Here is a 20,364-nt window from a genome sequence, read left to right as displayed (position 1 = left end):
CTGAGAATCTATACATAGTAATTGTTTGATTTAAAATCCAAACTTTTTTAATATAGAGTCTTTACTGTCACATTACTTACGCAGGGCACTGTAAAAACTGGAAAGGTATGTTTTGTTAAACTATTAACATTAACATAAACTTCATAAACTATCATACAATAAATCACTTTTTAGTTTGTATTACTTTGATTGTGCCTTGATGTGCAATAATACTGCATCTACGTAAAAATTGGTTGTGATGCAATATACAATACATCCAATCCTTTCTAGTGGTGATAGATGAGGTCATAAAAGACACATTTCATAAAAGTGAAATAGATCCCGTTGAGAAAGTTAAATTGTGCAACAATAAGAAATTTATACGGGCCACTCACAGACAGAAAACTGAATGAACCTTCATGGCCTTCAAAACGAGCACAGCAAGCATGGCACCATCCATCATTACCCCCAGTGTGTGTGTGTGTGTGTGTGTGTGTGTGTGTGTGTGTGTGTGTGTGTGTGTGTGTGTGTGTGTGTGTGTGTGTGTGTGTGTGTGTGTTTGGCCATGGCAACTACAGTATGTGCACTCTGGATGAATGCCCATGTGCATTTGGAGAGAAAAAAGTGTGTATTCTAGCGTGACCTAGACCTAAAACTGTCTCTTAGAAGAGTCATACAAACCTTTAACTAGGAATGAGAGAAATTGAATCACCCTCTCCAAATTAGTTGACCCTCCATCTACTTTATTTAAGAGCTTGTTGGCAGTAATGCATACTGATCATTTTGAATGACTGATAAAAGTAAGTAAAGATTACTTCATATTGAATTTGCAATGCTGTTGGAAAAATAAGGGGAGAACACATTGTGTGTGTGTATGTATGTGTGTGTGTGTACTTGTGTGAGTGCATGCACGTGCATGTCACAGGGAACAATCCTTTGGTCATAATGCCCACCCAATCTCACTAAAGAACACAAAAGTCAGACACTAATGTGTTCCCAATGAGAGATATTGAAATAGGATACACTAGAATCAAATCATGGTTGAATAATCACTTGACTGTGGAATTAAAGCTTGACTGTGGCTGAATCCCTGGTTGAATAACCACTTCTCTTAAAGCTTGACTGTGGCTGAATCCCTGGTTGAATAACCACTTCTCTTAAAGCTTGACTGTGGCTGAATCCCTGGTTGAATAACCACTTCTCTTAAAGCTTGACTGTGGCTGAATCCCTGGTTGAATAATCACTTCTCTTAAAGCTTGACTGTGGTAAATCCCTGGTTGTAAACATTGGCAGTATCACTGGCGATCTGTTTCTAGTCCCCTCAATCTGCTCTGTCTTCGTAATCCTGATCCACCAGGGGAGCCTGGTGGAGGTAGAAATTGGAACACGGGTTTGATACCATTGGTTATTCCATTCCATGCATTACAATGAGCCCGATTTCTACTTCCATCAGCCTCCCCTGTGATCCACATAAATGGAAGGAAATGAAAAAAGGAAATGTTTGAAGTCAACGTCCAATGATATGAATACAAACGCACAGGCATTTACCTCCAACGGGCACAATCCTGTATGTATCTCAAAAAGAGTAGTATCAAGGGAATACTGAAATGAAATTCAAAATACAAAAAAAAAACAACAGCACAAATATAGTGAGGTACCATTGATTGAGAAACTTTGCTTGCTTGTTTTTAGATTAGATTAGATTAGATTCAACTTTATTGTCATTGTGCAGAGTACAAGTACAGAGACAACGAAATGCAATGTTGTATTTATGTTGTATGCTGGATTTGCTGAACAAAACTATTAAGATGGCTGGCTGAGGGCTTTAAGGTGACTGCAATCTAATTCTACTGACATTGGGGCTTCCATTGATCATACATTAAAGTTGGGTCACATATCTGATATCGATATTCACAAACAAAAAATAAAGGAAATAGATCATAGAACTATGCAACACACTCAAAGCCATATTTCCACAATCCACATAATAAAGTGAGAAGGCATTAGGCAAAACAATACTAACACAAGCCTTCTTCACTGCAGTGGAATATATTGGTAAGCCACAATTCTATATTTCTGGGGTAACCCAGCTCAAAAAAACAATAGACAGGGACCAGCATCTGCAACTACAGTTTATAGCACTGACATGCCAGACGGATGCCAGCTTCTTCTTTCACACACTCATAAAATCACCTCCAACCAAAATAAGATTCATTTCATTGCAAATGTAATCCAATGCAGTCTAGTAAATCTTGTTACAGAGCAGAAAGGGAAAGCTAAGCTGCTTATGAGTTTTGTCTGTAAGATACATTTCATTTCATCTCCCATGCAATAAAGACAAACATCATGCATAATGAAAGAATACATGTACATAAAATAAAGTAAGCACTGTTCTAAGCCTCAAAATAAAATAACTGAGGTCAAATCGCAAAACAGAGCCTAAACCAGACCATCTGGCTGCAGAAGGGTGAATCTCTTGACTGATAGGTGATATGGATATTAAATGGATATTTAAAGGAATTATCCGGATCCAAATATCCACTCAAGGGGTGTGTAACTGAGCATATTTGAGGAGACGGTCACGTGTGTTGGCAGGTCAGAGGTTGCAAGTTCGAGACTCGGTCAGAACAACTCGAATTGCAACTTGACGTCTGTTTCAGATGCTTCACAGATACACATATGATTTCTTAGATATCAAAAAGCTAACATGACATCATATACACCTTTTAGGGAATACAACACTATGATACCATTGTATTAACTATACACCTGATAAATAACAATAATTAGCAATCCATCTTCCATTTCAGGAATCTATTTGCCCCTACATACTGTAATTAGCAGAGGTGGTATCACCCAACACCTCTTAGGACGGAATAAAAAAGGATGCCATTCAGCTTGCACACCCTTTAACAAAAATGGTGCCCATGCTGTCGGTCGAAAACAGCAGGAGAGACTACAGGTAAACATGTAAGCATGTGACTTGTCACAAGGACTTAGTAAGAAGTGTGCACTCAACTTTGACTTGCCAGTCAATAAAGGAATGATTGGGATATGTGAAAGAAAAACAATGCGTCTTGTCATGATTTGTAGATTGTTAGGTGTACGGTACAAACTGAATGGTCTTGTGCATAAAGGGGAACAATATTTTAATGTGCACAGCCACCACACTAGCCGCTTTTCCACAGCGGTGCCAGTGCATATAAAGGCTTACTAGTGGCCAGCTAGTGCCCAAAGCCTGGTGCTCCGAGCATCGTGAACAAGCCCAGTTGGGCTTTCTAGTTCCGCCCCGTATGATTTCCAGTTTGTTTACATTTTGCAGTTTGTACGGTGGCAAACTATGGAGACACTAGCAACAGGTTTTGGTAACTTAAGCACTTTATGACAATTGTATTTGTAAAAAGCACTATTCAAATCTATTCAGTTGTGTTGTAACAGTGAGCTAACTTTCATTATGCTTCCCACCAAGTTCGCTAGTCAACTAAAGCACTTGGATGATAAGAATATCTGGCCCTTGCTCTAAACTGCCCCCCCAGCCCTGTTTGGCCTCATAAGGACCAGGGGGGAAGAGGAGGCTAAAAGCCTGAGTTTTAAGCACTGAATAGGCCTGGAGTAAGCCCTGTTGAAGCCCGGGAGTGACTGTGGAAAAGCAATTAGCCTTGGCACGCACGGCATAAGCTGTGGAAAGCCGGTTAATGAGTTTATAAATTCTATTGCAATCAGACACATAAAATGGTGCTTGCATTAGTCTGCCCATACAGTAACTATTTTGGGGAACTTGGGATGCACAGTACAGTGCTATGTCTATTTTGAAGTGTTCGTATTGTATGTTGGGTACACTAATAAGGCAATACTCGAAGCTCTTGCTTGCAGCCAGCAGCCATTCAAGCAGAAATGGTTCCAATCTCAAGTGGATATATGACTGATGTGTGCCCACTTGGCAACGCATTTAACCTAAATTGGTTCACTGACTGTCTGGCTGCATACAAAGATGTGTGCAGAATTCCAAGCCGTGTGATTTGCTTAAGCGAGTTGCCATAAGCAAAGGAATCAAAAGGAAAACCACAGTGTTATATACCAAACCAGGAAGTGCTTGCTGCTTCCTGTCAGTGGTCGTCATGCCCACCTTGGTTGTCACGGTGTGGAGGGGGTTTCCTTCAGAGGATGCCTTTTTACCCGGAAGCTCCTTCAGCACCATGGCAACAGCCCTTTCCCCTTTCCCCTATAACAGTGAGATCAACAATGACTTGTGTCAGTGGTGACAGATGGTTTCTACTCCAATAAAAAAAAATGTGATGTCCTAACAAGTTATTTCAACATGCATGTATATTGTATTGTAGAAAATATACTGAGGGGATGCACTTTCTTTCTTTTGTCTATCAAAATGTTTGTTTGTTCAAACATCTTAAAGGGGTGGTCTACCAGTAATAACCATTCTATGATAACTGGATTGACCCCCCCTTTAATCTGAATGACTATCTATTATGAGGAATGGGGGGGGTAAGGCAAGTATGATAATCCAACCAAAAATCACAATTATCGTATCATATTGGGTGGAATTATGTCATTATCTACAGCAAGGAAATAATAAAGTACATTTATGGCTCCCCTGCCTTGAGCATAATTTCCAAGATAATTAAAATAAAATAAAATAAATAATAATAATAATAATTGGCTTCTGGCATTATGACTGTCAATGGCCCCTGGTGTGAGCATTGATTACTTTGTCTTATGATGACTGTTGGATAGATGATTCACTTACTTAAACAAATGTATTTGTTTTGGATAAAGGCGTCTGCTAAATGCCATAAATGTAAATGTAAATGTAAGATACTTGGAAACTACATTTTCAACATACAGTTGAAGTCATACTGTAAGCATATTGCAGTGTTCTGTTCTGTATAATAAATGAATCACAATCGAAAAGCCCTGCAGAGAGTGGTGAAAACGGTCCAGTCCATCACAGCCGGGAAGATCATCAGGGACAACAGCCATCCCAGTCACACCCTGTTCTCCCAGCTTCCATTGGGCAGATGGTACCGTAGCATTCAGACCTAGACCAACAGGTTCCGGAATAGCTTCTCCCCTCAGGCCATTAGACTGCTGAACTTCCCCCCCCATTTCCACCTCAGGCTCCTTCTCTTGACCGCCGCCCACCCCCCTTCTGCTCAGTGACATTGCACTCCACTGTAAAATTCTGCATATTCTGTAATTGTACTATATTTACTGTTATTTACTGTTACTGCTACTTTTAGCGCTTATATTTATGTCTACATTTTATACTTATTACACTGTATTGTTGATGTTGATTGATGTTGTAGTGCTGCTCTGCCTTCGGCATTTTGTTGCATTGCATACTTGTATATGATGTAAGGACAAATAAACTTGAACTTGAACTTGATAATATCGTCCCTTTCTCTATTGCCAATGTAACACAACATGCAACCCTACCCAAGACTTGAAGGTGTGCGATGGTCTCAGTGTCCAGTCATATGTTTGGAATCCTCATTATTTTTCAATATATGTCTGTCGGAACCAGAATTGCACTATAACAGTATAGTGCATGTATAGCAATATAGCAGCTTATTGTACAGGCAACCAATATAGATGTGTACTCATGTTCTCATCTAACAGTAAACATTTAACTTATTCAGCAGGAACTTCAAGTCCAAACAAACTGAATAATAGATATGTTATGCCAGAATGCAATGTGTTATGACCTCTAGCCAGTTACAACTCTGAGTTACAACTGAATATGTTTCTGAGTGAATAGCAAATTCACACCAAATAAGCATGCATTAATAGAACAGAAACCTCAAGAGAGATACTATGTTTTTACTAGATCACCAGATTGCTCTTTACTGAGTCGCTTAAAAAACGAAGGGGATCTTAGGTCAAAGCTAGAAGCTCCCCTTGCAGTTCAAAGCCTGTACTGCTTTGAGAGATGGAACAGGGTGCAATCGTATGTCACTAATACCCTTACATTGCTTTTACCAACACTGCCTTTACCATGACACACACACACACACACACACACACACACACACACACACACAGGTTTGACAGCGTGAGCACTTAAGTGAGTGGGGATGTCGTAATCACCATGGGACAAAGGAACAACGGGCAGGAAGCAATTTGCCCACCATGTTTCACAGGGGCCAAGTGTCATTTAAACCAGAGTGTCCTGCAGCGCTGTACTGGACACCAACCTACACTGATAAATAATGTTACGTGTTTTGATCTGATAACCTTGTTGTAATGCTGCCGTAACATAATGGTAAATGGAAGGGAGTCTTTTTTTGTTGAACATAAGTCGCATCCTAAGAGTTGGTTGTGGAGTTTGTCGAAGTGTAGAAGAGACAGACAGTGATGAACTCAAATGAACTCAGGCAGCATCTGTCAGACACGTTTGAAATGAAGACAAAATAATAAAAATAAACTCATCACAGAGAATTTCTTAATGCATAAACAGCTTGATCAATTGAAATCAACCTCATCAGACTTGGCAGGTAGCTCACGGCTGGAGGTTTTGTATTTATGATCAATAGAATATCAGTAGGACATCATCCAGTTTGTTATTATTAGATCTAGGATCTGCGCATCTATAGTTGAAGAAGCTGAGCAGTTTGTACTGTAGGGTTTAAAGCTTCTCTCGGTTCTCTTTTCATTTATTAAACATGTTGTTGTGTAAGATCTCCCTAAAAACCTACTGTGCACTACTGTGCACTATGGGGGATGACTGAAAGTGTAGAGTTTTTACTCAGTTGAAGGCATTCCAGTCAGAATGTTGAGTGAACACATTCTAGATTAGTACATTCATGACCAAATCACTATCATACATTTCTGTTTCATGTGTATGGTGATGGTCAGTGATCGCCATTGCTGTAAGTATGCCCAGTTTGACTCATAATCCAAGACTGTTCTCTTCAAATGTGTCTTTCAGCAGAAAAACACAGAAGTTCTTCTGAGATCTAAGTTTGCGCTTTCAAAAGGAGAGCTTAAGCTACAGGGAGAATTTGTATTGTTCCATCACTGCAATAAATCCAACTTTCCATTAACTTTCCAAACACACACTAATAACATTGAAAAGGGTAAAGTGACAGGAGTAAACAACCTCTAAACTCCACACTGACATTTTGATTCTTCCACTCCTCTGCTCTGCCCAGCTTACTTTAAGCTTGACCTTTTTCAAACACTCTCTCTCATCTGTCTCTTTCTTCTACTATCACTATCAATCTTCTAGGGCACTGCTTTCCTGACCTGTTCATGTTATTTGGCTTTCGACACCAGAGCCTTAACTAAGTCCTCTCTATATAACAGTAAGTTCTCAATTCTAGGGGCTTGTGTTTCCAGTGTTACAGTTTTTCTTGATTGCTTACACTATTTGTATGAAACTGTAGTTCACATGCCCACAGCAATAACATACATGAGCACAACAGTAACATTTTTAGCAAAACAGTTAGTTATTTCTCATTGCTATCACACAAAATGTAAATGTTAAGCACCTTTTTGCAAAACAGTTAACACAACTCTCTGCATAATGCACAAATCAATTGAATAAGTGTTGACCTATTTCCTTACAGCATATAGCTATTTCTCCCATTATAGTGAATCTTTACTCCATACAGTACATGTAAATGCTCATCGCTCAACAGTTCAACTAACAAAGTCTGTAATCTTTTTTTATTTTTTTTTATGAAAGTTGTCTAACTGGCAATGAATATTGATGTTTATAGATACTATTTAGTGTGTCATTATGAAATGAATGGTGGATTGAACTTTTCATTAGATAACAAAGGATGCTGTATTGATGCACTGATTTGCTTTTGTGACATGTATTCTAATTTTTGAGTTATAGTGCATTTTGCAAAAGAAATGTGGTGTTTTGGCAAACGTGTTTACTGTTTAGGTGAACGTGTTAACTGCTTTGAAAGGTTGAATACTGTTTCAAGAAATGTGCTCAAGCAATCGAGAAACTGTAAAAGTCTGTTTTTATGGATGCTGGCCTCATCTTTTCTCCCTCTCTCTAACTGTCTTACTATCCCACCTTGTCCGGCCGTGAAGCACTTCAGTATCGTTGTGGTTTGGGAGACGCTGTCGCGTCTCAGATCTAAAAATAGGCCTGCCATGTGCTGAGCAAACAGTCTACCATCAACCACTCAGAGTCCCAGCAGTGCTGAGCTGAGCTGATCTGGGCTGAAGCTGGGGCTCTCCACGTGTTCCCAAAACTTCTGATTAAACCCACACTCCTGAGCAACATCTTGCTGGTCACAACAACCATATCTGGACCAGAACCTGATAGGACCTGATAGGACCACCACCTGATTATGAATGAACAACCCCTGAACATCCCTTCTTTATAGGAACATTAGAAACATTGAAAACACTTTGCATTACATAGGCGTCGTTCCAGGGGAACTGAATGGTAATACATCATGCAATTATTTTATTCCAGGTATGTAAGTACGTAGTACTAGTAGGTAGTACTTACTGCTGCTAATCATGTTACCCAAGTAAAGACTAAATACTGTACTGAATTACAACATGCACATGCTAACCTCTTCCAGGGTAATTACTTAGGTAATTTCATACGTACAATATTTCTCTGTGCAGCTATGTAATGCAAAATAGCCAAAATAATGTGATGATAAGTAAATACAAATAGGATTGGATTATTTTGTTTCAGTGACATAGTCTACTCTATATAAAGACATATATATGACTCCTTACCATATTCTTTGCGAGATCAAATAAGGGATTGGAGAACAAGTATTGGGTACTGAGATTTGGAAATTAGGATTTGTTGTCTGTTTTCTGCAAAGACAGATTCAGGTGTACGGTTAAAGGTTTTTCCTTGAGGAATTACAGCAACAGAATGGAATCTAGTTTGTATTATTATGAGAAAATTAATAATTCAAACGAATATACACTGTTATTTGTTCAGCCCTTCAATGCCATAGTCACTGATCAGCATGCAGCCAAAAGGCCCCTGTGAAAGCTAGCCAAGGGCAACAGTGGGTATATACAAACACCTCTCAAGCCACTGTCCTCTAGCATGTGTCAGGTGAAGCTGAAAAATGTGTTGACTGGAATATTTGACCCAAAGGTTTTATGTATTTATATCCACCAGTAATCTAGCAGCACTCTTTCTAATTAATCTTGTATGAGAGCATCCCTCCTGTGGTTTTTTCTGCCTGAGTCACTAGGACTGTAAATACTGTACAGATGCCCTTGAGGAGCCAGAGGATAGGCTCCACCTCTCCCGCTTTCTTCCTCAGCCTTAAACTCCATAGAAGTTCTCTTTCACTCGACTCAGGTTAACCCCTCGCTATGGGACATGCACTGTGTGTACCTATTCGCTAAAGACCCCTATTAAATCACACCTGTTACAGGCCAGTGATGCTTGCAGGCAGATAGCCCTGCCTACCTTCTTGAGACCTCGTTTTGCGAGCTATGCACTATGCTGGACACTGAGGTTCTCAAACGAAGAGTCTAAGAGTTATGTGGAGGATGTCGTTGCTGCAGAGCACCTTGATGAGGGCGAGGCACCGCAACTCTCCTCTGGAGACGGCTCCTTCGACTTTTCTTCGACCGCCGAGCCCCCATCGAGCCCCGCTCACAAGGAGTTGAATGAGGAGGACACCGACAGTAAGGTGTTTTTTCCGTTCTCCTGCACAGGGACTTATTTCAAAAACCTTGTTTATATTTAGAACTTGTCCCACTATTTTAACGGCTGGTTTGTTATTGTTCTGGGTAAGCTGTTGTGTTGGGTAATGTATATGATGAATCTAATTTCTTTTCCAACTTCATTGTGACCCTTTTGGATCTCAACTCTCACCAGTTGATTCAAGGAGGTGATTTCAATTCCTGGCCTTAGCTCAGATCCTCTCTCTCTGGACAGCCTAATCTCTACTCTAGAGATTGCCCAAGCAATTAAATCCATGCAAAGTGGGAAAGCCCCGGAGCATGATGGTTTCCCGGTTGAATTTTATAAAGCTTTCTCCCCTAAATTATCCCCAATTTTTAAATGAGTATATAAAGAAATACTCTTCTACCAAAATCTACCCCTACAAAATCTAACAATTACACAAGCAACAATCTTGGTTTTGCTTAAGAAAGACAAGAACCCTCTGAGCTGTGGCTCTTACAGACCTATCAGCCTTTTGAGATGCAATTATAAGATTCTCTCTAAGACTCTTTCACAACATTTGTAATACCTAATATAGTCAATCCGGACCAAACAGGCTTCATTTCAGGGAGGCAAGCTTTTTTCAATATGTGTCGACTTCTTAATGTCCTATACTCAGCCCAATCAACCCTGCAACCTGAAGTTATTATCTCTCTTGATGACAAGAAGCCTTCGGCAGGGTTGAGTGGGAATAACTTGTTCCTGTTTTGGTGAGATTTGGATTTGGCCCCACTTTCTGTTCCTGGATCAGAATCTTATATTCATCCCTTATGGCCTAATTTGATTGAGGCTTACAATTGTTGGGGATTGCAGCCCCCTTTGGGCGTCAGGGCGCACTCCACCTGCGGTTTATGGCGCCGTGGGCCATGTTCAAGGATGTCTCTGTCTCAGAGATACACTCTCCAAACACTTTATTAGGAACACGATACTAATACTGGGTAGGGCCTTCCTTTGCTCTCAAAACAGCCTGAATTCTTTGTGGCATTGATTCCACAAGATGTTGGAAACATTCCTTTGAGATTCTGGTCCATGATGACATGATTGCATCATGCAATTCCTGCAGATTTTTCAGGTGCACTTTCAAGCTGTGAATCTCCCGTTCTACCACATCCCAAAGGTGTTCTATTGGATTCAGATCTGGTGACTGGGAAGGCCACTGAAGAACACTCATTGTCATGTTCATGAAGCCAGTTTGAGAAGACTTTTGCTTTGTGATTATTGCATTATCATGCTGGAAGTAGCCATTAGAAGATGGGTAAATTGTGGCCATGAAGTTATGCACATTGTTAGCAACAATACTCAAATAGGCTGTGGCATTCAAGCAATGATTGATTGATTGGCATTAACGGGCCCAAAGTGTGCCAAGAAAACATTCCCCACACCATTACATCACCTCCACCATGAGAAGGTGTACAGGTGTTCCTAATAAAGAGCTTAGTGAGTGTATGTGCCAGCTAGGCTTCTCCACATACTTTTCAAAGGTTTTACAGCCCGGAGGTGACCATGCCTTCTGTGGCGCACACTGTCCTAAGTATTGGTTTGACTGTGTGATGTAGACGGGGTACATCCTTGTATCCATACAGGTTTCCAGTTGGGACCAGGCAATCAGGGCATTTTGCAGGGTGCCATCACGAGGGTTCGAACCGAGTTGACTGAAATAGAACTAGAGGTTCAGAATGTAGGAAGACCACTCACCTCGTTGCCCCTCTCATACTGAGCTTGTGTAGAGTGGTTTGCTGGATAAATGGGCATGCTTGCTAGGTCCTATATATAAGACGGACGGTAGGCAGGGCCATTATCAGCCTTATCAGCCGTACCAGGCCCGATTGAATAGGGGTCTTCAGTGAATATACACAGAGTGCATGCCCCATAGTGAGGGGTCTCCCTCATGTCCTTCAGAGAACCTGGGTTACATTCGTAACCTCTAGTTTTGTTTGCAAAAGTAAATGTTTTGGCTTTGCTCTGTATTGTATCATGTGCTATATAAGGATAATGTGTTGTACACTTGTAGATGGGTTACATTGGAGGTTATGGTTGTGGTTGAAGTTGGGCTTAATAATCAAGGTTAGGTCTGCATCAGCGTTTACTTATGTGATACAGCAACCTCTAGAGTGGCTTTTGCTGACACATACTAATCACAATACATGGTCATCCACATCTATGTTTTAAATGTAATTGCATATCTCCCTAGTATGACCCACTGATTATTATTAGTGGACTGAAAACCAATGTTCAAATCCCTGTATATTAATATTAATATTAATAACAATAATAACAATAATAATAATAATAATAATAATAATAATAATAATAATAATAATAATAAACGTTATTTATATAGGTGACACTACTTCTATGTCTCAGTTCGGCAACGCTACTGTGCGATACTGACCACAGCCATCTGCTACATGTGTTCATAGTGGTGACATCTTTAAGTTGTTTGCTGCATGCTTATCACTAATCTTTGCTAAAGAGCCCTTTGAAGTACAAAACGTTTTTTTTTGCCACAGTCCTGATAACTGTATAAAACTTTAATTGAGTTATTATGTAACTGGGTCGTGTCGACGCTCTTGCTACAGTATGCATAAATAAATCTGTCTGTGTTTGAAGAGCCTTGTCAAGTCTTTTCGATGTCCTTACAGAAAGATCTTACTTTCCATCCTCATCATCTCAGAGAGACATTACTGTATGCTTGCATGGCAAGTCACTTGAAGAACTTATAATGACAGTTTATGTCAGTTGTAGCAAAGGCTAATGGGTGTTGGTCTTGTCCATGATTATGGATGTTTATGAATAGAATCCATAACTAATGCAGCCAACAAGAACTCACAGCTGTACTACTTGACAACCATCTACTTTTCATCAGGTCATTTGACAGGATGCATGATGAACATCAATGCAATGTGAATGTGAATGTGCAACACTGACCAGTATATAGATTGACATGTTATGGGTAGTAGTGCAATGTGCAATACTGATTTATAGACTAGATGTGTTTCATGGCTTATGGCTCTAATGTTTTTTGTGCTTGGGTAGCTTTTTAATATGTTGATGTTGTTAATGTGTCATTGTGTTCTTTTTAAAGGTTGAGTGGGGCAGTCCCACTCTTATATATATGTTGTTTTTATTGGATAGAAACAGGAATGTAAGGAGTGCATTCAAACCCATGCCAACATGGGCCACCCCGGGCCACATGTGTTCCTTTTATCTTGTTGGAGCATGTGAGGGAGAACAAATGTCTTGTAACCCAGAGCTGAGCCTGCTGATATAGTGTATGTTCTGCTTTGATCTGCCTACACAGACAAAATGATCAAGACATTTGCATTGAGCTTTTCCGCTGATCAAAACCATTCTGGAGGGATACTTCAAACAGTCACTAAGTGGTGCCCAATGTTTCACTTTAACCATCACAACGTATGAATGCTCTTGTCATGTCAATCAATGTTTCCACTGTGCATTTCACAAGCTGAAAGGGGCATTGAACAGATGGTTCACCAGGTACTGTATAACTAGACATATCAAACTCCACAAACAGAAATAACTATCAATAAAACAAGACATAACAAACATTCTGCATTTTGTTTTAGTCAACATAGTATTGTTCACTAGCATGGATCTTTTTCAATCTGTCATTGAAATCCAGTTTTTAGAACCCAATCACCTCCCCTGGGACTGAACTATTCTCTGTTCAATCAGCTCATAGTATTGCTGAAGTAATGTTTCAAAAACAAAATGTACCTTTAATCTGAAGAAGTAAAAGTATAAAGCGATTCTCATCGGCATGCTTACTAATTCATTAGGTTTCCTCAAGTGCCCTTGTTCTTGATATGAGTTAAATCAAGTGATAGTTTGGAAAAGCATGAGCAAGGAAAACATGTCAATTCAAACATCAGCGTGAGAGCTTTTAATGTGAATTTCCACTCGCATTGTCATCATACAATAAGTTGGAAAGTTACAATCCCCTTTCCATTCAAGTTCTATTAATCAATTCACAAAAAAGGCGAGCTTGACTTGACAGAGTCGTAAAGAGCTTTTGAACTTATTTCACACCCTCTGAATCCTCTTGGGGAATATTTTAAGGGTTTCTTTAGGAAGACTGCGAGGAATTACAATATAATGTTCAGTGAGCAAAGAAAAAGAGGAAAGAATTGGAGGCACGGTTGCAAAATAAAAACAAGAGGACCCTCCCTATTGTCATGTGCCACTTTAGTCTCTTTGGTAACATGGTTATAAAACATGGTTTTAAAGAGAAACAACTGGATTTTTATTTGTATAATTTCAGCAACAGCTTGTCAGTTTCACTAGTTAGATCTATTAGATACTAAACAGTCATATTATGAATATATGGCATTTATTTTTCGCTGGAATTGTTTCAAGGACACAAAGCTTTTTAAAATATAACTGAGTTTCAAATGGGTTTTTCTACTGTGGCTCATTAATGAGAAAAAATCAACCAGGAAATTGCTTTTGGAAAGATTTTGCATTACAGTCGCTGTCCTATTACAGTTACTGTCCTATTACTTACACAGGGTACTGTATATAACCATATCATAAAAGTAGCAGTCAAAGTCAAGGGGGAATGGTAGGCCAGCCGATAAGGTTGCGTCTCAAAAGCCCCAACAGTCTGAACAGCCTTCAGATTGTCAGGAAGAGAGTTCCATTGGCCTGGTTCTGGGCACATTAAACAGTTTGGTGTGGCTTGACTGTAGGGTGTGTGGAGGTTCATAGAGGCAGAGTAGACCTGACAGGTAGGCAGGTCCAATGACATTTAGGGCTTTGTAGACCAGGAGGAGAATTTTAAAGTCAATTCGTTGAGGGACAGGTAGCCAATGGAGGTCAGCAAGGATGGGGGTGATGTGGGCAGACTTTTTGGTTTGTGTCAAAATCCTTGCAGCACTGTTTTGAATGAGCTGCAATTTATGAATTGAATTTGCAGCCAGGTCCCCAAGGACTGCATTCCCATAAGCAATTCTGGAGAAAACAAAAGCATGGATACGTTTTTTCTCATCAGAATTGTTAAGAGAGGGTCTTAGGCGGGACAGTGAAAAAATGACATTTTACATAAGTGGAGGAGGTTGGTGATGTCTGAGGAGAGGGGAATGATATGGCCGTCTATGGCACGCATCATTCTTATATGTGTTTCAGTAACTGCTAGCTATTCTCATCATTAGTATTTCACAAAACTATCGTGAATAATTATTGAAATATGAGCATATTCATTCATAATTGTGGCTCACATGAGGACTATATACACACAGGCATGTTATTAAAAATAAAACTAGGCCCCTTATAGTGCCCCACAGCACTGTAGAACAGAGACAGGCATCTCCTAATGCATCCTCTTGAGAAAAGCCATTTTAGCCTCAAGCCCTCTGTCATTGCATTCATTTCAGCACCAAGGTCAGATTTGACTCATCCCTGTCACACTGGCTGCTCATTATAAATCCACACTTATGCCAAAGTGCCTACAGAAATATTAAACCCAGTCCACAGAGGTCGGTCGGAATCTTTCATTCATGTTTCTTCTCCAAAATAATTACATATAGGATCATTTGTATGCACTTCATTTTCGATTGACACAGCATATTAAGCCTGGCTATTGAGGTTGTGTGCTTCTTGTGAAGGGCACACAAACAATCCAGCCCACTCAGGAGTCCACCCAGGAGTCCACCCAGTGATCTTTTCATCCCAAGTTGTTTTACTAAAGCTTTTCAACACACACAACTGCAGTTCTTACATTTTGGCCCATATCTTTAGCTTTGGTTGATCCATTAACCCATCACAATGATGTGTTTGACAAACCATTCTCTCTGAGGCTTGTGACCAGCCCATGCACAGGCATTTTGGCAATTTGTGTCGGTGGTGAAAATACCACTGCGTTGTAGTATTGTCTCGCCTGCGCTCACATGGGTGGAGTAGCAGTAAATAGAGGCGTGTTTATGACAATAAACAGGTCAAGTGCCGTCATGTGCGCTGGAAAATCTTAAATATCACTTTGTCCATTCGAGTTACACAAGATTCTGCAGCAGCTATGCACAGCAGCTTTCATTTGTCCACAGGGCACCAGTATCTGGCCCTCATGTCTTTGGATTTTAACTTCACTCATCGTGTCAGGAATTTAGAACATTGTCATGCATTTTTATTCTACTTTTTTAGCTTGGGTGTGGTAGAACTTAAAAGGTAAAGTTAAGATGAATGATGGCCACTTAGGCCCCTGGCCACTTAGGCCCTAGACCCATTTTCTAAGCTTGATGAGGCAATCATATCTCTTGACAGCAGAGGGTTGGTTCACTTAAAGGGCATGAAGGCCCCAAGGACAAAAGCTCAAACCATGGGTCAATGACAGAGTGTTGGCCATAGGTTCACACTTATGCTGTTTAAGACCACTCATGACCATGCCCCACCACCTCTTAAAGGTCCAGTATGTAACATTCAAGCTTTCACCTTTCTGTCTCTGGTGGCTGCCTCTTTGAATTGTGCATGCATGCAGAAACACAACAGCTAATGTCTGACACTGTAAGTCCATTTTGGGGGTTATATTATTATTAGGGAGGATGTTGTTGTTTGGAACTTCAGACTGAATTCCGCTGCGGTGACAGTATGCCTGGCATTGTCCTGGCAGTATAGAACAAACATCTTAAAGGAGCAGGGCAGCACCAAGAGTGGGGTGTTCCGCTGATCACTCTCCCTGAACCTATCCCCATCATGGCCTTGGACAGTCGGCCCTTGGGGTCGGACATGATATCTCGGCGCACAATCCCGGTGCGTCTCCAGGTGGGAGAGGGTCATAAGGAATGCATCCAGCTCCTCATTGTTGACTCCCCCGATTGCCCCCTAGTCCTCGGTCATCCCTGGCTGGCTGCCCACAATCCCCACATCAACTGGTCCTCGGGCCAGCTCCTCCGTTGGGGTAATCCTGGTGATGACCAGGGCCTGTCCCAGCGTTCCTGTTCCCCTATATCCCACGTGGCTGGTTCTACCAGGAAGTCAGAAATCCCAGAGAGAGAGGCCGTCCAAGGCACGTATATCGTTGTGTAAGTGAACCCATTGCAGGTCAGAAACACATTGGTACCAAGGTTGGTGTCACCAATAAGATGTCGCTATGAAAGCACGCATTAACAGCATTTCCTGGATTCACTGCACCAATCGCATCTCTCATAGGAATCCATTGAAGGTCAGTAGTTTGTGTTATCCAGTTATATATGTACACTCACCGAACACTTTATTAGGAACACCTATACATTCTCATGGTGGAGGTGGTGTAATGGTGTGGGGAATGTTTTCTTGGCACACTTTGGACCCGTTAATACCAATCAATCATCGCTTGAATGCCACAGCCTATTTGAGTATTGTTGCTGACCATGCGCATCCCTTCATCGCCACAATTTACCCATGTTCTAATGGCTACTTCCAGCATGATAATGCACCATGTCACAAAGCAAAAGTCGTCTCAAACTGGTTTCATGAACATGACAATGAGTTCAGTGTTCTTCAGTGGCCTTCCCAGTCACCGGATCTGCATCCAATAGAACACCTTTGGGATGTGGTCGAACGGGAGATTCATAGCTTGAAAGTGCACCTGAAAAATCTGCAGGAATTGCGTGATGCAATCATGTCATCATGGACCAGAATCTCAAAGGAATGTTTCCAACATCTTGTGGAATCAATGCCACGAAGAATGGAGGCTGTTTTGAGAGCAAAGGGAGGCCCTACTCAGTATGAGTATCGTGTTCCTAATAAAGTGTTCAGTGAGTGTATATGTCAATGCTTAGATCAGGTTTTGTTCAGGATGAAAACTGTGCAAATGTTCAAGTTTGTCTTGTAGAATATCTCTATAGTTTATGTACCTGCGCTGGGCTTCAGTGCTCCAGCAGTTCTGATTTGTGTTTGTGTAATGGTGAGTAGTTGCGTGAACTTACTGTTCAGTATTTTCAATTCACAGCACACATAATCAAGGACTTCTGTCTTGATACTGTCCTGAACATGGGGAACTTTACAGTACAACACATTATCAATTACCTCATAATCTAAATCAACAACTTGTAAACGAATGATACATTCAAACAAGTCGACAAAGAGGCGTCAGGCTAGGGTTGGGCGGTATCCATTTTATCACAACTTTATACCGTCCTAAAATGTTCCAGGGGTATACAGTATTATATGGCATTAATACAAAATGATGTCATGAGGGGAGCCGTCTTAGCTCCATATATTTAATATACATTGAAAAGCTTAATTATGTAGTTTATGTGGTGACTGCACACGTTCACTATGAAAAGGGCTAGGTTTGCTGGAAAGCTAGAATGTTTTAACGTAGGTGACTGGTGCTATCTTGGCAAAAAAATACAAAAAAACAGCTGTTACCAGGCAAGTGCACATGTAGGGGTGAAAGGGGCCGTGGTGCCATTTTTGGGAAAGAGCACCTGCAATTCCATAAGTCTGTTTTTATCCAAAAATATGCAAAAAACTAACAGATCTCTCTCCCTCACTTGTGTGTGTGTGTGTGTGTGTGTGTGTGTGTGTGTGTGTGTGTGTGTGTGTATGTGTATGTGTGTGTGTGTGTGTGTGTGTGTGTGTGTATGTGTATGTGTGTGTGTGTGTGTGTGTGTGTGTGTATGTGTGTGTGTGTGTGTGTGTGTGTGTGTGTGAGAGAGCGCGGCACCAGCCCCTCCCCCTCGTTCTGCTTCTCTCCCTCTCTCTCCTCAGTGCTGGCAGGCGCTGTACTACATTGTCAATAGAAAAACAGCTCTTAATTTGTCAGTTTAATAGATAATGGAGCAGAAATTGTATGACAGTATTGAAAAGCAGACCGTGGGCATTTTCAAATCCTGTGGGTTACCATATTACCGTTATACCGCCCAACCCTACGTCAGACTTGTGTGATTGTTGTTCAGGTTATAGGAATGTTGTACAGGTTTGATTGGGGGTTTTCCTCAGCATTTGATGCAGGTGTGAAAAGCCTTGGCATTGGCTGACTATTCAAGGGGAACTGCATTGTATTATCTCATGGTTTACGAGACTGGGACCGCTGGGACCAAATGATTTCTTCAGGGAGTCTCAATGCACTTAACAGAAGGCAGTTGCGAATGGAGCTTTTGCACTGTCTACATAACAACTTTTTCTTAGGAGAACAGCAAATCAAGTGTGTTGATCATGCACTACTTTTGCCTCCTCATCCATAAGCATCCAAAGTGCCATATTTACACACTCCATACATCAATCCTCGAAGGCCAGATTAGATAGTGATGGAGATGGATTGTATTGAAGCCAGTGTATCAAATCAAATCAAATCAAATCAAATATTATTTGTCACGTACATCGTATATGGCCATAATTGATGTAGTGAAATGCTTTGGGACCTTGCTCCTCAATCATCCTGCAGCAGTCAACAACAATCAACGAATCAACAATACAATATAATACAGTTATAATAAAACAGTGACAATAGTAGCTAAGGGTGTAGTGTAAGTAACAACAGTAATGGTTGTTATAATAACAATAGTAATACAATGGCAAAAGTATGTAGCAGCAATAATTTACGGTAATAGTGCAAACGTGCAATGAAAGTAGTGTAAGTAGCAGCAGTAATGGTTGTAATAATAACAATGTTTCCACTTGAGAGATGTGTAATGGACATGGGTGTCTACAGTATATGTAGAAAACAAGATCAATCTGACTTCCCTGACTTAAAGCTACAGTATGTGAGGGATAGGATCCATTCATCTCGAAGACTCAACTACGAATCATACTGTGTATGTAGTACTGTATACGTCATTAAGCGTAGAGAGGAAACTGCAGTGACTTCATTACAGTTTCACGTTTTCGCCATGTCGAGACAAAATACTTCTGTGAGCTTTGACAATCATATAATTGTTCCTCCTCAATTTGGCATTGCTATCTTCAGCAGTAAAAAGCACATGTTGAGATTTTTGGGTTGAGCATACGTACAGCCACCAGCAGGGATCCCTATTCCCTGCAATGGTTGTGTGATAACACCTGAGATGTTTGACTAAGGTCCAAATCTGCCAAATAGTGATAATGGGTGACCATATTGAGGTAATATGCTTTTTTAGAATCTCTTCTAAATGTATTTATCAAATGTCCCCACCAATCACAGTTAGAATGGCTGTACTTATTCATGATCAGTTACATCAGGAATCTATACTCCTACACTCTATCACAGCCTACTTCTTATACCCTCTGTACAATCCATTCTAAAGATGCAGAAATTGCAGCTTAAATAGTAATCTTAAAGCTTTAGGGCTGTTTTCCCAGACCTAGATTAAGCCTGTTCCTAGAATAAAATGTGATATAACTCTTAGCATGCATGTTCATGATACCATGGACATAGGAAAGTAGTCCAAATGGAATCAAAATCATTGGTCACTCTTAATGAAGACAAAAGGAAGTGAGACCAAAATAAAGGTGCTGAATGCATTTCCACAAAAATATTGTCAGGGGTGTATTCTTAGGACATCTTCTCTTCCCCTCATTTCTGTATTCATTCATCCTATGCCCAAATTCAGATGTAATATGTAATTTCCGTGCTCTGTCAATCTGTAAAGATTCATCCTAGGATCCTGTGAACACAATAACTGGCAAAAATATATATATTGAAAAAGGTTTAAAAATCGTAATCTTACCTGCAAATGCCCCTGGTACATACTCAAATTGATAGCACTATAGATCAAATCGAA

The 20,364-nt window shown here is 40.5% G+C and overlaps 1 protein-coding gene across 1 annotated transcript in view; it reads right to left on the bottom strand.

The window, feature by feature from the left end:
- pex5lb (peroxisomal biogenesis factor 5-like b) overlaps positions 1-20,364 on the bottom strand; it is a 42,145-nt gene extending 21,781 nt beyond the window's left edge. The window contains exons 1-2 of the mRNA XM_083665260.1: positions 20,311-20,364; positions 4,106-4,201 (exon numbers count right to left, since the gene is read on the bottom strand). Of these exons, the coding sequence (XP_083521386.1) occupies positions 4,106-4,201; positions 20,311-20,331 (117 nt within the window). The 5' untranslated portion in view covers positions 20,332-20,364. The remainder of the gene's footprint in view (positions 1-4,105; positions 4,202-20,310) is intronic.

Source organism: Argentina silus (assembly GCF_951799395.1).
Source record: "Argentina silus genome assembly, chromosome: 1".
Lineage (NCBI taxonomy): Eukaryota > Metazoa > Chordata > Actinopteri > Argentiniformes > Argentinidae > Argentina > Argentina silus.
Note: the sequence above shows the minus strand (reverse complement) of the source record. Positions and strands in the feature narration are given on the sequence as shown.